The 21,216-nt window shown below is 40.6% G+C and overlaps 1 protein-coding gene across 1 annotated transcript; it reads left to right on the forward strand.

Moving 5' to 3' along the window:
• The first annotated feature begins 7,752 nt into the window (after nt 1-7,752).
• DYNLT3 (dynein light chain Tctex-type 3) lies at nt 7,753-14,678 on the forward strand. The gene is made up of 5 exons (XM_017811022.1): nt 7,753-7,855; nt 8,879-8,920; nt 10,735-10,858; nt 11,735-11,812; nt 12,872-14,678. The coding sequence occupies exons 1-5, from the start codon at nt 7,826-7,828 to the stop codon at nt 12,946-12,948; spliced, it is 351 nt and encodes a 116-aa protein (XP_017666511.1). The 5' UTR covers nt 7,753-7,825; the 3' UTR covers nt 12,949-14,678.
• The last annotated feature ends 6,538 nt before the right edge of the window (nt 14,679-21,216 follow it).

Genomic DNA, 21,216 nt, shown 5'->3' on the forward strand with positions numbered 1-21,216 from the left:
AGATCACTGAAATGTAAGCACCTCCATGGAATGTTCTTGCCAGTGTTTAATTCAACATCTAATGGTATGGCATTTTATATCAGCTGTATTATGAACAATGTTAGGAATACTTCGCAGTCCTACAATGGTTATTTTCACCTCAGTAAAGCAAGTAATAGATTAAAAGATAAGTGCTCTGGTCATGGCAAAGAACCACATGTTTTATTTAAATTTCATGCAATTAAGGTCTTGCATTCCAGAAAGGGATAACAGTATGCTTGCTTTTAATAGCTGATACCGCAGCATTTCTAAATTATAAAAGACTAAGATGGTTTTATGCACAGCACACAATGAAAAAAATTGAAAGGCTAGATGTTTTGAAATAAATACTTTTTAAAACAGTTCTTATTTTCACTTAAATGTTTATACATCATAAAATCTGTCATCTTCAAACACGCATATTGTAGGAGTATTTGGACACAAGTCTTACAACTGTGTTATGGTGACTGCTTGAATAACATTTAAAACACTGTGTTCTGTACATTTTAACATATTATTTAATGTCATTTAACAGAAGCAAATGAAGAGTTATGAACATGTGAACAGGCAGTCTTGGTACACTTTGACGGTTGCACAATAAGGTCACTGAAGGTTGTTTACCACACATGACTGTTTTCAGAAACCTTGACAAATAAAACAGTTTTCTCAGAAATTGTTCAAATTGCTGAGCTTTCATAGCCATATGAATAGCCACAATAAGACAACGTATTTCTGGTTCTATGACTTCAGAGTTTATCCACGTACCTAAGTAAACCAAACAGTAACTGAGAATTCAATATAGAGATCACACATTGTTCCTGAGCCATCTGTGGTGTATTTTGATTTGCAGGAGGAAGTTTCCATACATTTTCAATACATTTTAAATAAAGAGATCTGGATCCACTTTAAATAGAAATCAGCCAATTTCTTGTTAAAAAAAAAAGTATAAACTCATGGAATTTGTTTGCTTTAAGGTATTTATTTTTAAATTTTGATCCCTAGCAATTCCCACTAAATTGCCTTGCACATTGTTTTGCTAATGGTTTTGGAAAAGTAAAATATATTCTATAATGCTTGTTTGGTCTGCTTGGGAAATAAGGTCTTTTCCACTCAGGCACACAAATCCCAGGTTAGGGCTATAATCGGTCTAAAAGATGTTAACACATAATAATGCTTTATCATAGATGTAAAAAGCCAGTAATACATTCTAAATACAATGTCCCTTGCCTTTGACTGGTTAGATCTATTCTCATTTCTTTATCTTACTGTAAAAAAGGCATCACTTTCAGAAGAAAAACAAGCCATAGGATAGAGAATGCCTAGTCATATCATATGTGCTAGGTCTATTGTTCAGCATTCTGCTCCTGAGCTGTTCCTGCTGTTCCTGTTCTGAATTCAGCAAAATAATGAGAAAAATAACTGAAGTGGAGCAAATGATAAACATCTCCCTCTTGTGCTTTAAGAAAGCTGATATTCAAAGACCTCCAAAGAATACCTGTCATCCTTCTTTTCCATTTGTGCCTCTAATTGCCGAGTATTACTGAATAAAACGATGCTGGCAGTTATTCTGTAACACTTACAGAGCACAGCCAGCGGCTCGGAGTAACGTGCTGCTCTCAGAAGTGATGTACAGGGGGAGCTGTAATCTGTTGGTTGGTAGTAGGTGTGTGTGCTGGGCTAAGCCTGGCCGGCTGCCAGACCATCACCCGGCTGCTCCAGTACTCCCTCCCCTCAAGGCAGGGGGAGAAAATAGGATGGAAAAGCTCATGAGTCAAGATAAAGGCACTCACCAACTACTGGCATGGGCAAAACAGACTCGGCTTAGGGAAAATTATTGTACTGTCACTTAAAAATAGAGTAAGATGATGAGAAACAAGGACAAAGCTAAAATGACTTTCTCTCCAGTCCTCTCTTCTTCCCAAGCAAAGCTTCACTGCTTTGCTCGTGACTCTTCTACCTTCTCTCCACTGAGCATTGTAGGCAGATGAGGAACAGGGGCTACAGTCAGTTCATATCAGCTCCTCTCTGCTGCTCCTTCCTTCTCTCTCTGTTCCCCAGCTTCAGCAGGGGGTCCCTCCCATGGGATACAGTCTTTCACAAACTTCTCCAACATAGGTCCTTCTCATAGGCTGCAGTTCTTCAAGAACCGCTCCAGCATGGGTCCTTTTCCAGAGGGTGCAGTCCTTTGAGAGCAGACTGCTCCAGTGTAGACTCCTCTCCATGGGCCACAGCTCTTGCCAGGGGTCTGCTTCTGTTTGAACTCTCCATGGGCTGCACCTTCCTTCAGGGTGCATCCACATGCTCTGGCATGGGGTCCTCCACGGGCTGCAGGTGGATATCTGCTCAGGCATGGTCCTGCATAGGTTAAAGGGGAACAAACTGTGTCACCATGGTCCTCTCCATGGACTGCAGGGGAATCTCTGCTTCAGGAGTTCCAGCACCTCCTCCCCCTCCTTCTTCACTGACTTTCACGTCTGCAGGGCTGTTGCTCTCGCACTTTTCTCTCACTCCTCCCTCTCACTGGTGTTGTACAGTGTTTTTCACCTTTTCTTAAACACGTTCTCACAGAGACACCAGCGTGGCCCAGCCTTGGGCAGCGGCAGACTCATTTTCAAGCAAGCTGGAACCAGCTGTGCCTGGCATGGAGGCAGCTCCTGATGTCTTCCCACAAAGGTCACCCCTCAGCCCTGCAGCCACTGCAAGCACATTACCTTGTCAAATTCAGTACAGAAGGTTTGTGCCATTATTTGGAACTCTATGCCAGCACAGAAGGAAACAAAATGGGAAGGTAGAGCCCTGTGATAAGCCATAAGTGTTGTTCTCTCTCTAGGTAAGAGTTTGCCTATTTCCTAAGAGAAGCAGAGAAAACTGTTTCAAGGACCATCACTGATATCTTTAATGAGCCTAAAAGCCCTTATCTCTTTATTTGAGGCCAACATTTATATTTAAAAACTGGAAAGATTAATTAGTTATGTCACTAACTTTTCTTCTGTTTGGTGTCAAGGAAAATATTGAAGAGTTTGATCACAGAGAGCTCTTCTTCATATCCTCTCCCCTTACTCTTTTTTTTTTTTTCTCCTCAGCTTTAATTTTGGAGAAGCTAGAAGTTTTTATGAACATGAACATTCTGAAAGCATCCTTAAGGGCAGGTAACAGCTTCTCCTGAAGCAGTTCATTGCACTGATTAATTACTGCCATGCACAGCAACATTCAGTTCTTTAGAAAATCTCACTCTACATTTTGTTACTGTCTTGTCCTACCTTCATCAAACATTTTTGATTCTTTATTGCCATTTATGCTTGTTGGTGGCAGTTGGGTCTCCAGCACTGGACCAGTGCAAGTGGTTTTCATCATGGCTTGTTTTGTCCTCTCATGAAAGCCACAATAAATATATTGCCCTCAGTGAGCAGGTGACCAGTTCCCACGAATGGCATTTCATTTGAATTTCTGCCAAAAACTGTAAGATCTGAATTTCCCATGAAGGAGAAATTTAAAATATCGATCGTGTTTTATCCCAAGTGTTTGCTACATATTGTACATCTCAATATGTTTACACAGTTGCCTGGGCACAAGGCAACAAGGCCAGTCCACATTATTCTGTCAGCTTCATGTTAAAGTGAGTTCCAAAGCCTAGGAAGTTAAGGAGGTAGAACTCTGCTCCCCTTCCAGCTCAGGGGTTTCTGTTTGAGTAGTCATGTTGTGTAGTGTAATGTTTCTGATTTGCTGTGTTAGAACCAAGGATTTTTTTAAACAATTGTTGAGTGGCCATTCAGCTCTTCCAAGAAGTTCTAGCAAGTCACTGCAGTTGACACTAAAACAGCTCTCAGAAAAAAAAAGAAAAAAAAGAATCAGAAACGCAACTAATTAAAATTTCTGCTGGGGTCGAGCATCCCTGGTCTGGCCAGCACAAAAGCTGCCATACTGATTAGCCAAAGGGTCCACCTGATCCACCCTTCTGACCTCTGTGGTACCGAGCAGTGAGTGTGTAGGAAGTGAGCAAGAACAGGAGCAGCACACTCTGATCCTTCCTCCAGCATCCAGCCCCACATAGCTTAGGAACCAAGCCAGAAAAAATTAATACCAGAATTCTACTGATTTTCTATTGCACAGCTTAAAGTAGATGTGAAGGTTTAAAATGTTTACAACAATTTAAAGGAAAAAATCAAGACAGGAGGCAGACTATTTTAGCTGCATTAGCATTCACATTTTTTGCTGGCTGTGCTCAGGCAGTGTAGGATCTACACAGCCTGCACAGGCTGCCACCTCCCCAGTACGCCAAATCCTCCTCAAATATTTGCTTCTTAATCAACAAGTGATTTGAACTGCACTGTTTGTTCTCTTTCTTGTTAAGAGCTCCTGTTCTGCATTTGAAAGATTAAAGCCTACAGCTCTTTCACATTTAGGATTGTATTTCTGAGCCACCTTTTTCAGCACTTTTCCCATTTCCTATTACAGTTCTCACAGCTAATTATACTGCCAACCCCTTTGTATTTCCCAGGTTACAATTTGCAGTAGAGTAAAAACGAATTAAGCAATGTTATCAGGTAACTCCCGCTGAAAAGAAGTGTACTTGCTCCTTGTTACAATTTAGCATTGCTTTTGTGAAATCTGTAATAGCATTAGTCATTCTCAGAGGAAAAAAGGGAAAAATAATGGTGATTTTGGTTATTGAGATTAGATAAAAAGTGAATCTGCTAGGAAGGAAAGGAGAATAACCACTCAATAGTTGTGAAAGTAGTTGTACTTCCACTGAATTGAAAAAATCTATGTCTAAAAACTATCTCAAAAGATTATTTAATACTTCCTCCTCCTCACTAAAGGCTAGCTAGATGCCTGGCAGATGTTATTTAATGTGTTATTGATCCAGCGAAGGTGATTCCAAAGGTCTGCTTCAGTGCTTTATTATTCTTATACTTGGATTTTTTTCCCCTAATATTTAATATAAATTTCACTGAGTTCAAATAAGAGCATTATTTTATCTCCTACCTTTCATCATGCCTTGGGTCATTAATCACCTTTTTCAGTAAATCACTATGCAGTCAGAGACATCTACAAGAAAGTCTGGGCAAGGGTTATAACATAAATCCAGTTCCTCCGCAAATCACATTTTCTAAGCTTCCTTTTGGTCTTGCTGCCTTCAGGAAGAATTATTCTTCTGTCTCTGTTACATTCAATGCCTGATCAACACCAAGCAGAACAACATAACTGCCTTCTGTGTCCTTCACTGTATCCTTCAAATGATTTAGTTATTTATAACATCCTACTCAGGTTCCAATTTATTATAATTACATATTTTTCTCTGCAGCACTACTGCCTAGACAATTAGGCCCCATTTTGTATTTGTGCATTTGATGTTCTGGTTTTACAGATAATACTTTGTATTTTTTATGAAATTTCTTGTTGTTTTCTCCAACCTATTCAATACTTGAAATTTTGATCCTGTCATTAAGCGTGCTTGTAACTTCTTTAAACATGCTGTCATTAAAAAGCTTTTATAAGGACTATTTTTATTCCATTATTCAAGTTATTGTGACAAATACTAATTAGCTTTTGGGGCAAAAACCTACCCATCTCCTTGCAGTTATTCCTCCTACTTTGATAAATCTTTATTAGGAATGATTGGCTAGTTTTTTGCTAGATTATACATGCTTATGTGGGAAAGCAAAAAAAAAGACAAAATTACTACAAAATAACACACTTACTCTTTAGTTCCTCTTCATCCATTAAACTGGCTGCCTTAGCAAAGAACAAAAAATCAAACTATTTAACATACACTCCTGACACATCTGTGTTGGATGCTCATGGGTGATGCTGGGAGTTTATTTGTAAACACATCCTGGGTTAATATACTTTAGTCATTTTATTATTTTTCAAATGGCTCTCTAGATGTTGAGCTGAGCCTGAGGGACTCAGCATTTCCTCAAACCTCCTGCTACCCTCCTAATCTACAAAGCGTAGCAGGAGAGGAAGAATAGGCAATTTTTTTTGCATTTGGACCTACACAAACACACACACTCGTTGATCATACAGGAACCTTCTTTATTTTCCATGTAATTCAGTGACATAATTGTTGCTAATATTTCAAGGAATTTATTTCTTTGAATATTTCTGAGCAGAACTGAAAAATAGTCTAGGAACTATTTTCACTTGACAGGATACTGCATCTGAAAACACACATGTAAAGATGCAAAACATCTGAAAATACAGAGAATAAAAAATGCCCAGGACCCAAGGGTAAGTTATTTAAGCACTGTTTGCTTTGTCTACAGGATGCCAAGGCCCTAATACTGAAGGAGATTTTCTTTCACGTGTTTTCCTATGACTACATCCAACTGCACTTGCTTGTAAAGATCTGCTTTTAAAGAGGTTCAGTCTTCATCTTCACTTTTGTCCTACCATAAACATTGCAAATACTAAACACGAAAACTAGTCTGAGAGCAGGTCAGTATAAAAATGCTTAGCTTTGCTTCCCCCTGTACTTTCATGTTTTTCAAACACAGTATTTCCAATGAGTGTACAATTAAGACTGAATGCATTTACCTTTTGTAAGGTAAATGTGTATCTGTCCAAACACATACTGCAAAAACTGAAGTTAGAAGCGGGGTATCAGCCTTAGTCTTCTCTGTTATGTCCAGTCTGGCTTAGAAATACAGGAGGGAAATACAGGAGAAACCAGAAGAAAACCCAGGAGAAATCACAGGAGAAAAATCTACACCAGACCTTCCCTCAAATGAAAAGAATTATAATAATTTTAAAAAAAAAAAACCAAGAACAAAAAACTCCACCATTTGAAAATTCTGCATTGTGTTGTATGAGGTGCCTTTCCTGTTTCCCAGGCAACTTCAGAGAGAGAGAAAAGATCTGGTGTACTGATATATATATATGATGCATTGAATGAAATAAAACTCAGGATCAATTCTTTGTAATAAACTGGAATTAAAATAACATGAAATTACAGTTTTCCAATATTGCAAATTTGGTGGTAACATTATTGGTAATGAGCAGGCACTTGCTCATGGAATCATAGAATGGTTTGGGTTGGAAGGGACCTTAAATATCATCAAGTTCCAACCCCCCTGCCACAGGCAGGGACACCTTCCACTAGAGCAGGTTGATCAGAGCCCCATCCAGCCTGGCCTTGAACACTTCCAGGGATGGGGCAGCCACAGCTTCTCTGGGCAACCTGTTTCAGCACCTCACCGCCCTCACAGGAAAGGATTTTTTCCTAATATCTAATCTAAACTTACTCTCCTTCAATTTGAATCCATGCCCCCTTGTCCTGTCACTACATGCTCCTGTAAATAGTCCTGCCCCATCTCTCCTGTAAGTTCCCTTCAGGTATTGGAAGGACCAAATTAGCTCACTCCAAAGCCTTCTCTTTTCCAGGCTGAACAACCCCAGGAGAGCTCTCAACCTTTCCTCCTGGGAGAGCTGCTCCCTCCCTCTGATCATCTTAGTGGCCTCCGACAGACTGGCTTCAACAGGTCCATGTCCTTCCTGTGCTGGGAACCTTTTTCCTTTCCTTTTCGGCTCGGCACTGCCGGCTCCAGGTACCCGCCGGTTTGGGGGGGTATCCAGCCCGGGGGTCCTTTCCCTCAGGGCGGCCCGGGGTGATATAGCCCCACTCCCTTTCCCTCAGGTCGGCCCGGGGGGACCAGCCCGGCTCCCTTTCCCTCAGGGCGGCCCGCGGGCCCGGCCACCGCCGCCGGAGCCCCGCCCGCCCCGTCCCGCCCGCCCGGCGGAGGCGGAGCCGCGCAGGACTCGGAGCCGCCGCCGCTGCCGGAACAGCCGCCGCCCGCCCGGGGCCATGGAGGAGTTTCACCCCCACAACGACGAGGTAGGGGCCGTCACCTCCGAGGCCGCGGGGGCTGTGCCGGGACCCTGGGCCAGCCCAGGGCTGAGCGGCGCTGCCCCGCGGCTGCCGCCGGCCTGCCCGGTGCCGGGGATGGATGTTCCCTCCGGGAAGGGGCCGCGGTGCCGGGCGCTGTCAGACCGCGGCCATTTTTCCCTGAGAAGCCCCCCCCCCAGTTTCCCTGGAAAACCGCGACCTCCCCCATTTCCCTGGGGAAAAGCCAACAAGTGCTGGGCCGGGTCAGCGCCGCGGGCCGGTCCTGCCAGCCCGGGCGGGGGAGCCGATCCCTCCCCAGGGCGCCGCTTCGGGGCTCCGGCCGCCAGTTTTCATTAAAATAAAAAACACACCCCAAAACCTAACTTAAACATTAGTGCCCTTGAGATTTCTGCCCCTGCCCGAGTGATTGGAATTCATGGCTGGGAAGAGGCAGGCGGCACGACGGCACGTGCCGTGTTCCCTTTGGAATCCAAGCCAAGTGCCGATGAGTAGGAAAGAGTAGGAAACAGGAGGAATTAAAACTTGCAAGCTTTTCCTGCGGTGGGGAAAGATATTTGGGTAAGCTAATGACTGTGCAAACTAGTCTCTTTTATACTAGGGTTACAAAGCCTTTTGGAAGGAAGATGTAACCTGCATGCTACTAAGTCTGTGACTCCCGTAAAAACACAGATTAAGACCCAGAATAAAAGCTTTGTCATTTAATTTTTCTTGGAGAATATTTCCCATGGCAAGCATAGTCAGTGGTGGGATTGAGTCGTTGCAGAAACTCTAAGTTGAACCAAGCTTACCGAGGCCTGAGCTTTTTGTCCTCAGTCAAACATCACTGGCAAAGCAATACTAAATAACATATTCGTGGAGCTGGGGGAAAAAGTAAGTTTTTTAGAATTATACTAACAGACCACAATGGAAATAACCAGACACAAGGCCTAATCATTATGTGTTCCTTAGAGTAAAACTGTATAATTGGTTTACATTTCTGTCAGAAATAATAATAATTAACTTTTATTACAGATGATCTTCAATGCTGATGAGGCCCACAACATAGTTAAGGAGGTATGTTTAAATAGCTGTATTTCAAAGAAATTCTTTACCTTATCTTACCTTGCAGTATAGTGAAAGCACTTATTTTCATTGACCATCCCACATAAATTCAACCTTATATGAAAGTATTATTTTTATCAAATAAAGACAGAGTGTAATTTGGAGCTTCTTTAACTTTTATCTAACTCTTGTCTTCAGCTACCTAAAGAGGAGAGGGTAGATGGGAGGAGAGCCAGATTTGCGTTGCAGTGGAAAGAGGAGGGGTGGCAGTCACAAGTTACAAGGGGAATTCACCAATTTTTTGCCCCTTTATCCAGCTAGAGAGAAGCTGATAACTACAGAGGTTGCAGGGAGACCTTGTGGAGTATCCATTCTTAGAGATTTTTAAAACTTGACCAGGCCTTGGACAGTGTAATCAGACTTGGAATGTAGCCTTGGCTTGTGTGGGAGGTTGCACTACGTGAGCTCGTTGTTCTAGCAGTGTTTTTTACAGAGAAAGAGCAGGCTGACAAGTGAGTCTGAGTTAACTCACTCTGATGGTCTGTTACATACCTAGTGACTAGAGAGTGATTAATAAAGAGCCTGTGGCTTACAGGTTTTGCAGAGAAGCAATGTTTTGAGAAAGGAATTCCTGGAGTGGCTCTGCAGGTCTTTTTCCACCTGCCCTGTAAGGAAGGGAAAGGACTGTACCTTTGAAGCTACCACAGTACACAACAGCAAGCTCTTGGATGTCAGATAAACGACAATTCAACCCTTTATGTAACTGTCCCTGCCTTGTAAAGCCAAATACGGTATGAGACAGACTCCAGACGCTGGGAGTAAAGCCAAATGTTTCTGCCTCTGATTGGAAGCTTAACCAGAGCTGTAGAACTGGGTACATTTCTGGAAGAACCAAAATCCCTGAGGTGTCTTGTCCCTCTTCTGTCTTCTATTGTGTTTTGTGGATGTTTGTTTCCATTGACTCCTTTGGCCAGCTTTATACACTGTGATCAGAACTAATTGGGCTTTTCAAAATCTGGGGCATAAGGCTCTTACAGAGTCTGGTGGTGGATGGTTAGTGCATAGGATTCATCCTACTGAATCAGAGGAGAACAGAGTTTTATTTTACTTACCTTTTCCAGATGTGTTTTTCTTAGCCAGGTTTCTCAGTTTTAAGAAGCACGTAATTCTGAATTTCTTAGGAGAAGGGAATGCAATTTAAGAGTTACAATTAGTGAGAAGGCTTTCTGTTCAATCGTTTTAAGTTTAGGCAAGGGTTGGCCAAGCTGTAGCTGCTAATTTTCAAGCAGTTCAGATATTTCTTGTGCTGCAAGATACAATCTCTGAGTATCTCCCATATCTTCCTCATCTTTTGAGCTGGGGTGGGCATTTCACTATTGTCACTCTATCTCTGAAGATTCTGGAATTTTGCTCACAGGCTCTGAAAGGTTGGCCAGCCCAAGCTGATACTATTGATTGGAGTTGTACCATTTCCATGGCTTCTGGAAGCCAAGCTGGAGTAGGCAGTCATTAGGAACAGTGGGATGTGTTAGTACCTTCACTGGTAAATAGATACTTGGTAGTTAAAGCATATTGCTAAAGTCTTTCCTGAAAGAAATGTTCAGTCAGGGCCTCTTTTTTATTCATATAATATTGTAGTAAATGTGTACTAAAAATAAGTTTCCAAGAAGGGTCATTTTACTTCCCATTCAGCAACTGATACCTGATGATCTCAAGTGATTTAAAGTAATCTAATTTACAGAAAAAAATCTTCAGACTACGTGAAACATTTTGAACCTTTACATTTTGAAATATATTTACTGTAACTATTTTTTTCTCTGTTTTAGTGCATAGAAAGTGTTTTAGGCAAGGCAGATTATAATCACAATAAAGTCAACCAGTGGACTGCTGCTATAGTGGAACAGTCGCTGACACATCTGGTGAAACTGGGAAAAACATACAAGTACATAGGTAAGTACAAGCAGTTGTGCTTGTACCACATGCAGTCACAATAAAGAATTGCTGACAAGTTCATGTGGATGCAGTGCTATACTCAATAGAAAGTTTTAAACTGTAAGCAAAGCAGAGCAGATACCTGAACTCTTCTGTTATATAGATTTTTAGTAATACCTTGTGATAAAGCTGTGGCAGTTTTACCTGGGCTGAACATGTTGGTAACTCTTAATACAGATTATATGTTACATGGTCTTTTCTGATTGTTCAGCAAGCTTCCTATAAATACAGACATTTGGAAGACTTTAGTCCTGTATGCTGTCATGTCCCATTGTATTTATATATATGTAGAAGGGAAATTGAAATAAGTAGAAGTTTGGTCCTTTTGTGGAGTGTAGGATTTACACTCAGTTCTGTTTTGAAAGTCTTGGATTCAGATTGTCTCTGGTTTTATGACCATTGCAGGTCAGTCTAGAAACACTGCATGTTACTAGGGTGTGGTTTCAGAGAGTGGGCAACAAATATTTTTGGGAAACAACTCTCCTAAATGTAACTTCTGCTGTACCTGTGAGGACAGCACCTGCAGTCCTGTTCCAAGCTGCACATGACACAAGCCATATCTAAGAAGTTTAAAAGATAAAAATCATAATCCTATTAGCAAGCATTTTGTTAAAGCTGCTGTGTTAATGTGAGTAAAAACAATCATGAAATGAATAACAAGTTCTTGAGGAAAATACCAGGGGCGAGGGGGTTGTCAAAATCAGTTTTGAGTTAGCTAAATGCCACATGCCAGCCATTTGAAAATGTAATACAGACTTGAGTTCAGGAGTGCTGAATGATTCACCTCTTCTGCTTTAATAATTAATTCCTTGATTTTATGACTGTACCTGGCAGTTACCTGTGCGGTGATGCAGAGGAGTGGAGCTGGTCTTCACACAGCAAGCTCATGCTTCTGGGATACTACAACTGATGGTAAGTTTCCCCATCCAAATAGAGAATTTGTGGTAAAAGAAACATTGCTTCTTGATCAGCTGTAATACTTGTGTTGAACATTCTCAGGAGTGGCTGTAGAAGCAGCAGCTTTCAGAATTAGCTGCTTGTTTACAATCTCAGCAGAAATGTTACCAGTCAGTGCCTGCACTAAGAGCGATTGCTTTGTAAATTATGAGAAGCAGGAATAGAAATGCCTTCCATTCTGAAACAAGAATCGAAGCATTTAATCCTTGTCAGTAACCATAAATTGATTGAAGAGGCAGTAAGACGTTCACAGTGAACGTATCTGCCTGGCTGCTGTGACAGGAGAGCAGAGCTTGGTGGAAAATAGAAATAGTTTGACTAACAGCATGTGTTTCATCTGCTTAACTGTCAACCAGACTTTGGATGCATTATATTGTTTCAAAATTAGTTCTAAATACGTTTTTTTTCCCAGGTTCAGAATATCATGGGGAAACAATATTAAAATAATCTTTTGTCTGTCACAGATTCAGAAAGGTCTTTTTAGAAGAGGGTGCCAGGGTTTAACACTAAAGCAGAGAGGGCATCAAAAAGTTAACCAAAGTTAAAAAAAATTGTAAAATGAAGTTAAGTAAACAAGTACAGTTTAATCTTCATGCTTCCTTGGCTTGTAAGGTATTGATGCAATAGAAGAGGAAAAATTACAGAAAGTAAATGCAGTAGAATGTATTTGATCCAGTCTTTTTTTTCTGATTTCTTGTTTGATTATCTTGCCAATTTCAGTTTGGGATTTTTAAGGATTTTTGCAAGTTCAACTTTTAAAGAGAGATACTGAAATGGTGTTTTACTGAAAACTGTCTTGAGCATACAAGACTCATGTTAGGTAGCAAACAATGTACAAATTAATGAAAATGTTTTGAGGAGTGTAGTCTATTTATGGGCAAGATGACATAATATTATTTACCTTAACTCACAGCTGAAATATTCGTGCTAATTTGACATAATTTACACTGTGATAAAGCGAATGTAGTAAAGACACCGGAATTCTATTTTTCATTTTTTAATAATCTTTTCTAGGAACCTGCACAGTGAGATGGGAAAACCGAACAATGAACTGCATTGTCAATGTGTTTGCTGTTGCTATTATCCTGTAGCTGACTGGAAGATAAAGATAAGCAACACCGAAGCCTTTAAAAAAAAAAATTATCCAAACATATGGCTACATGTTTCAAACTATTATTTTTTTCTGTATGAGGAGCATACAGAAGTTCTCTACAGAGAGCATACAGTCTAAGCCAGTTCTCATAGATTAATTATCTGAAAGCTAGCAAAAAAATTTAATTTATATATATATATGTATCTATCTAAAGAGAAAGTTTTAGTAATTTAAATATTCAGAAATATGTTAATGAGAAGATGCCACAAATATTAGTACAATTTATGTCAAAGCTAATATCAAAGATACTTTATTCAAGAAGAACAAAACACAAAAAATCCAAGGAAGTGTCAAAGGGCAAGCAAGACCTCTCAGGATCATGGTGCGTTTGGGAACAAATTACAAACACAATTCAGAGTGGATATATTATAAACAATACTGATTCTTCATGTTTGATTAAACAAAGCTGACTTTCACTTTGAATGCGGGTGCTTGTGAAATTTCAGGAGCATCATGTTTTGGTCAAGCATGAACATTTACACTGGCATTAAATCCAGTTAAGCTTTCCCCCCTGGAGGCAGAGGAGGGCTTTACTGGGTGAAACATACCTAGTCCTAGCAGAGCTCTAATTTGTCTTCAAATGAAGAGCATAATATTTGTTAGCAATTCAGGGAAACGTGCTGGGAATCTGACACCAGCCCTTAATTCATCGTTTATAAATCCAGAAACATTCTGAAGGTACTTAAATTTGATTTTATTCCATGATCGTGGAATCTGTGACAAGCACTTTATTGATTCCTCATGCAGTAGCCAGGACCTAGGGCAGTAAGACTGGACCCACATCACTCCAAGTAGGATTAAACTGTTTGGTGAGAAGGCACACACATTTCTAGAGGCTCTTGTTTGCTTTGAAAGCATTTATCAGAGTAACATATCTGTTGTTTATAAGAGTGTTTCCTGGGTTCCCTAAGTCAAGAATTGGATCTTAATCCAATGAAATAATACTGTTAAGTTTTGAGCACTAAGAGTTCCCCTCCTTTAAAGATTTATGCAAGTTCTTAACTTTGCTCATCTGATGAGTCTTAACTTGAAATATTCCACGTGGAAGAAAAACATTTGCACACACGGAAGTATTTGCCGGATTGGGGCCTACATTTTTGTTCATTAATGCACAAATTATATGATAAAGAGATGTATTGATACCAAAAATGCCTAAATGAGTGCTGCCACTAAGTGGCAGCTGCATTAAGTTGTTTTCTCAGATGCTGCTCATGAACAGAATTTTTTCTTTGTAACTGTATGTCTTTGGAAGAGACTGGTAACTATCTAACAGCTACTGTAAGGCTGTTTTGGATTTCAAGAAATGAATATTAAAGCACTACTACACAGTTCTGTTTGATTTGTTTTGTTTTTTTCAGATAATTTACTATTAAGGGATGTAACAAATGTCCTGTACAAAGAACAAGCTAAAAAATATTGCTTAAGTTGTGTGTACATATAACTAGTATGACACTACAGAAGGAACATGTGTATATGTAATTCACAGTACTGTTCAAAATATCTTGCTTTGCAGACAAATTAAGTTCTGCTTTTACCTGAGTGCAAGTAAAGTTAGGACTGTATTACTGCATTGGCCTAACAGTGTAGCGTGAAAATGTGTGTGTATGTCCTACTGACCTTCAAACCTGGAATTATTAAACACTGTTTGGGCTGGGACAAGTTTCTGAACTACGTGCCACCATCCAAGAGCTGAAATGTGGAACTGACAAAAATGCAGAAGTTTCAGTGATATTTGGGATTGTGCAAAGTGAAAAAAAATACATGGGGTAGCAACTGGAAAAAGGTTTGCTACAGTTAATACGGTTTAAGAAGTGGGTGTGTAAAAATAGCGGTGGCTTTTATCCCCATTTAATGTGCATTCGTGGGCCATGGTCAGAAGAAATATTCCACATAGCACTTGTAATCTCATTTGGTATTTTTGTTTTACTTGAAAACAAGATGCGCTGAGTTAGACTATCGGTTTAATGAGGCTTGGTGAAGGTCCTGCTGCAGAAGAACCCTAGAAAATACTGCTTAATTGTAGGACTGCTTCATTTTAATTTATACCAAAAAAATAAAGTTTTGCCTTAGTTGTATATTTGCCTTGTGTTCTTGATCAGTATATATATAGGAACTGAGAAAAATATTCCTCTTGCTTTCCTTCACTTGTATACAATAGTGAGAACTTGGAAAATACATTGAAGCTTTGTGTATGTTTTAGAGACAAAACCTTGTCAAAGGCTTGTTCCCAGACTAATTCCTTACACCTCATCTACTCAGACCTCTTCCTCTTACCACGTGTCTTGATGCAAGTTAAAGTTTTGTTACTATGGAAAGATTATTATGAAATACTGGAAAAAGTATTTTCATTCTGTGTCATATCCTAGTGAATTTCTTTTCCGTCTTTCCCCATCCTATGTGGGTACAAACAGCCACTTGTATTTAATGTAACTCTCCAAACGAATGCTGAACACCACCAGCTGCTTTTCCAAATAGTTTGTTTTCAAGGATAAAGCTATGAATTGTAGAATATTAAAACCCACAACAACATTTCATTAGTGTTTTTTATCAATACAATATTTTCTTAGTTGTTGCAATCAGGAGGATGAGTTATCATTAACAATGGAAATTTTTTTAATGGGACAGAAGAGTTTGCATTAAAGTGCAGCCCATATATATATGGAGATATATGTTCCCATGTATGATTTAATGAAGAAAGACACCTGTTATTCTTCCCATGCAGATGTTGTTAATCCAGAGAAAAGTGAAAGGGAAAGTAAGAGACCAGATTTGTTACTTTTCCATTTCACTGCCTGCCAGGTGTCTGTCAGTAACGCGTTACCTTTCTGATGACTCTCTTCCCATTACACTCAACTTGATCAATGAAGAAAATACAGATCCTGGTATGTTCAATTTAGATTCATGCAATCTAAAGAAGACACTGAAATCCCAGCTCGTAGCCAGCTGAAGTGGAGCTGGGCATGAATGTCAGCACACTGATATTTTAAGTACACCATAAAAGAAAACATTAACCACTGGTAGGCTGTATGCATCAGTACAGTAGCTGCCATTTGGAGAAAGATGGGGTTTGTTCTAATACAGACAGCAGATCCTGTAGTGAACAATTCTTACCTGATCATTGGGATGTGCCTTTCTGCCTCCTGTACAGTCTGACCAGGTCATTTTGTTCCCATTTAATTTGGAGAAGGATTTTTTAGCACAGTCATGGTGTGACACAAGTACAGAGTCAGACTACACCCCATCAGAATATCCTGAGCCAGGAAGTCCTGTCTGTGTGCCTGCAGGACACTCCCAGCAAAAAGCCAGCCCTGGTTTGTCTCGGGGAGTATCCAAGCTCAGATGTGATACTCTGTAAGTGCAGCAATAAACCCACTTGCAAAGGGACTCCAAAGCTGTGCAGTCACATCTACATTATGTTTTGTGTGAGCTGCTCTAACCTGTTGGCTCTATGCCAGGTAAGAAGTCTGTGGACATTGGCTTGTAGATGGAATGGTTTCTGTCCTCCCTCTGGTCCGTGGAAGGCTGCAGCCAAACACCACATGACCACTGAGGGAGATTTTTCTGCTCTGAAGAATCTAAATCACTATTGAGTAACTGGAGGTTTTAGCTCACATGTTCCATCAAGCATCTGTTTTCAAGCACAGGAAGCATGTGACAGCAGCTTTATTTGTCACATAAAAGTTTTCTAAAAAGAAATAGGGTTGTGCTGAAGTGACAGCTGCAAACACCCTTTAACGCCCATCCCACTGTCTGACCTAAAATGACTTGAAAAGGAGAATCAGGGTTACAGACACACCTCCCTGGTCATTGCTGTTTGTGTTAGGCACTTACAGTCACTATCATGCAAAGGAGCAGCACAAGTGCCTGAAGCAAAACAGACAGTAGGGCAAGTTTTGTAGTGACACTACCATTTTAAATAGACATTTTTACCAAATCTTTAAGTTAATGACACAATTTGTAATCAATGCTTATGTATCTTCACAGCATAGAGACCAAACCAAAGCCATTAAAATCCCTTATCTACACAGAAAGGTGGCAAGATGGACAAACCAGCTCAGCAGCAAGACACTCAAACTTCTTTCTAGTCGGCAGGTTCTCCTCTTCAAAGGCCTATACTAGATATAGTTAAAATAATTTCTGAACAGCACCTCCCAAATCAGAAACATCTTATCTGCAAAACCCTCCATCATATCTGTTTTTGTAGAGTTTACTGCAATTTTTGAGGCAGCCATTATACAGTGCTTGTTCATGACCACCTGGGTAAAACTAGAGGTTGGGGGAAAGAGGAATGAATGAAATTAAGTCCTTATTTGACAGAAAGAAGTGTGATCTTTCTGTATAACTTATGCACACATATATTTCTAAATATGTTCATACCTTTTTATTTATCCATTTCCCTAACAATTTTGAGTCATAAATAGACAATTTTGTTCATTTATAATTCTCTCTCTTTTTGCTTATTTCTACTTCAGCAACATCTAAGTATGAAAACAAGGGCTCCAACAGTGTTCATACAAACAAATATCCTGTCCAGAGATAATACAATTTAGCATTTAGATATTAGCCAGTAGAAGGCAGAATTGGGAGGGCTAGGTAATAGTGAGGCTATGACTGCCTTTATTGGTACTCACAGCACCCTGCTTGAGGCAGTCATGACTTGATCCAACCTCAGTCAATAAATCTGGGGGCTTTTAGAGTGGCTGTTGAAAGTTGTCTGACCAAATAATACAAGAATCTACTGCAGGGTTTCAGTTGAGGTCATTTGTTAGTTTGAAATGTCTTCAAGTTTGAAATGTGTTCAAGATTATGTAAGGACCTCACAGATCAATGCTGTGATAGCTATATAACATTCATGCCTCGGTTGAACAGGAAATTAATCTTAAACAAATGGTAGCCACAGCTGTAGCTAGGTGGTCTGCTAATACTGTGAGCCAATTATAGTTGACTATGTCATGGTACTCATTATACACGTCCCCTGAAAGAAAATTGAAATGATTTTTTGTAGGGAACAACTTTGCAAAAGCTGGCTTTGGATGGGAAGGAATTGAGTAGCTTTAATGTAAGGTTTATTTCTGGATCAACTGGGGCTTAGGGATCAGTGCTGAGATCTTCCAAGCTCATCTCTTCGTAGCATTGCTTTGACATCATAAGCAACTTAAGCAGTTACCTCAGGTGTGTGAGTCTGTCTGTGCAAAGTTTCGGCTTTATTTGAGTAACAACTGGAAAATACACGTTTTCCAGTTTGGGCTCCATGAATTGCTCCACATGAACCAAACACGGACATCTCTGAACAGACAGTTCTGCTGCCACTGGGTGCGGGGGGCAGCTACAGCAGGTGCCTGTGCGTGGGAGAACCTGTCAGACACACTCACGGGTTTGGGGTCGGCCAAGGAGGAAATGCCCCCCTCTGTGGTCTTAAAAGTAGTTATAACAAGTAACAGTAACTTTGTTACAAAACAGCGAGGGGCAGTTATGGTTATGCCATTCCTCATGAAACCCGTGTTTTCTGTGAAATTGGCACAGCCTCCAGGGAACATGAGGCTGCAAACCGCCTGGCTTTGCTGGCTGGCAGATACCCCACGGACGCTGTTCTTACTTCCCTGCTGGGAATTCCAGGCTCAGGGCAGCAGCTGCAGCTGTGAGCTGGATGAGACAGTCACCTGCCCATCTTCTGGCTCGGGCTGCTTTGGTATTAACTGTTGGACCCCATAAAAGTAATCCTTTTGTATGCATGCTTAACTCCATACATTACATACTTTTAATTTCAGTGTTGCTACTATTAAAAATACTTTCTCTTGAGAAGAGACACAGTACCAGTAGTGGTACTTGGTGATACTGAACAGATGTTGCCAAATTAAAAATATAATTGGTCTTATCTATTGCCAACTTCCTTAAATCTTGTAAAAATTGGCATGATGTTCTCTCTTTTATAAGCCAAACTTGAAACTGAGAAAAGCAATGAAGAGAATCAGTGTGAAGGGGCATGGAAAATACCAACAGCTGAAACAGAAACTGAAAAAAGAATAGAGCTCCGGATTTATTTTTTTTTATTTTCTGCATAGGTAGATTATTTAAATAAGTGGCAAACTCCGAGTCATAGAACCAACACTGAAATGCAGCTGAATTTACAGAACCTGGCCTCCATCTCTCCTTTTTTTCAGTAATCCATTCGTCCCCTCAGCTCCCATCTCATTTCTTTTGGAAAACAGATTAAACAAATAAATTAGCTTGGAAACCTGGCTTAAGAATTGCTCAAACAGTAGCCACTGGAATGTGTGATCTTGGTTCTCCATAACAGTAATAGTACCAGTAGTAGTATTGTTATTCTAATGGTGTTATTACTGTATCACCTAGAAGCACTGAGTTGGGAACAATGCCCAGCTATGCTGGATGTTATTCAAACATAAAAGAAAAGCCCAGCTACAGCCTGAAAGCTGTTCAGTTTGACTGCAGAGAGAGAAAACTGAAATGGGTGGACACAGGCAGTCCTAGGAACACAAAGAGGTACTATTAGCCACCCCAAAAATAGTCCTGGAAAGGAATTCAAGCCCAACCATTATCTCATGATGAGGACAGAGATAAAGGCAAGGTCACTGCTGAGCATGTTGTATTAGCAAAAAATTGTTTCTGTTAGTATTTTAAAAGATGAGAGTTTTCTTGAGTTGGGTGGAGAACAAGACAAACAAGGTGAGAGGTTCCCTTTGCAGCTTGTGGCATTTACAAGATGTGCAAAGTCCTGGGTGACCTTTCCCATTGACACTTTCCTCTGCAGGAGTAAATACCTACCTGGCATGTAAGGCAGCAGTTTGCTCACCCCACCAGTATTTTCTCTGGTGATACCACTGCCTTATGAGTTTACCAAATACAAAAGCTGTCCCCATTACCTGGCAATGAACAGTGTTTTTATCCACTGGTAGGGGGAGAAGGGAAACAAATTAAATGGCTGTGGACATTAGCTAAATAAGGAGGGAACATCTGTTACTTCTGAAGGGGAAGTGGCCATCTTAATGGGTTAGATCTTAGTGTTTGGAAATGACTTGAAAGTAACATGAGGACTTTCATAATATTCTTGGTTTTGGGGCTGGTTTCTGTTGCTTACATAAAAGCAACTGTTCCTGTTAAATTTTCCTAGTAGTAAGTTGCCTGTATCTATCACCCCCTCACTGTGTCTGAGAAATGCAGATTTTTTCATGCAGCATTAACAGTTGGGGGATGCTTTTTTTTTTCTATCCAGTCTCACAAGCTAAGACTCATATAGTATCTGTCATCATGTCAACCATATCCTGCATCAAAAGCAGCATGGTCAGCAGTTCAAAGGAGGTGATTCTGCCCCTCTGCTTTGCTTTGGTGAGACCCTGCTTTGGAGCACTGCATCCAGCTCTGGGGTCCTCAACACAGCAAGGACATCAACCTGTTGGAGCAAGTCCAGAGGAGGCCACCAAGATAATTAGAGGGATGGGGCACCTCTACCATGAGGAAAGGTTGAGAGATCTGGGATTGTTCAGCATGGAAAACAGAAGGCTTCGGGGTGACCTAATTGTGGCCTTCCAGTACCTGAAGGGAGCCCACAAGAAAGATGGAGAGGAACTATTTACAAGATCATGTAGTGACAGGAGAAAGGGGAATGGCTTCAAACTGAAAGAGAGTAGGTTGAGATTAGTTGTTAGGAAGAAATTCTTAACTACGACAGTGGTGAGGTAGTGAGACAGGTTGCCCAAAGAAGCAGCGAATACCCCATCCCTGGAAGTGTTCAAGACCAGGTTGGATGTGGCTCTGATCAACCTGTCTAGTGTTCGGTGTCCCTGCCAGCGGCAGAGGGTTGGAACTAGATGATACTTGAGGTGCCTTCCAACCCAGGCTGTTCTGTGATTCTATGATCATCTATTTCCCTGATGACTACTGTTGCTTTTCATCCAGCTTCAAGATGCCCTCTCCAAATGTTGCTACAGAGATCTTATCTCAAATCTGTCACCGATACCTGTGCCCTGCTAACTCACAGTAAACCTCCCCACCAACCTAGAAGGATTTAGAGCATACAGGTACTTATAGAATACATCAGTGCATTAAGGGGCTTAAACAGGACATTGTCTTCTTATGGGCTATCAACAAGGAAGAGTGAGAAATGCTGTAAGTGCACTGACGTATTACAATACAATAATGTAATGCAATGCTCAGGCCAGCACTCACATCACTATGGTCATCCCAG

Source organism: Lepidothrix coronata, unplaced genomic scaffold (genome assembly GCF_001604755.1).
Source record: "Lepidothrix coronata isolate B3197 unplaced genomic scaffold, Lepidothrix_coronata-1.0 Scaffold30, whole genome shotgun sequence".
NCBI classification, from domain to species: domain Eukaryota; kingdom Metazoa; phylum Chordata; class Aves; order Passeriformes; family Pipridae; genus Lepidothrix; species Lepidothrix coronata.

What these genes read in the sequence shown, in the direction of transcription:
- DYNLT3 (XM_017811022.1), top strand. Translation starts at nt 7,826, where the DNA reads ATGGAGGAGTTTCACCCCCACAACGACGAG. An exon ending in TTCACCCCCACAACGACGAG is followed by an intron (nt 7,856 to 8,878) that starts GTAGGGGCCGTC and finishes CTTTTATTACAG; the next exon opens with ATGATCTTCAATGCTGATGA. An exon ending in AAAAACATACAAGTACATAG is followed by an intron (nt 10,859 to 11,734) that starts GTAAGTACAAGC and finishes TGTACCTGGCAG; the next exon opens with TTACCTGTGCGGTGATGCAG.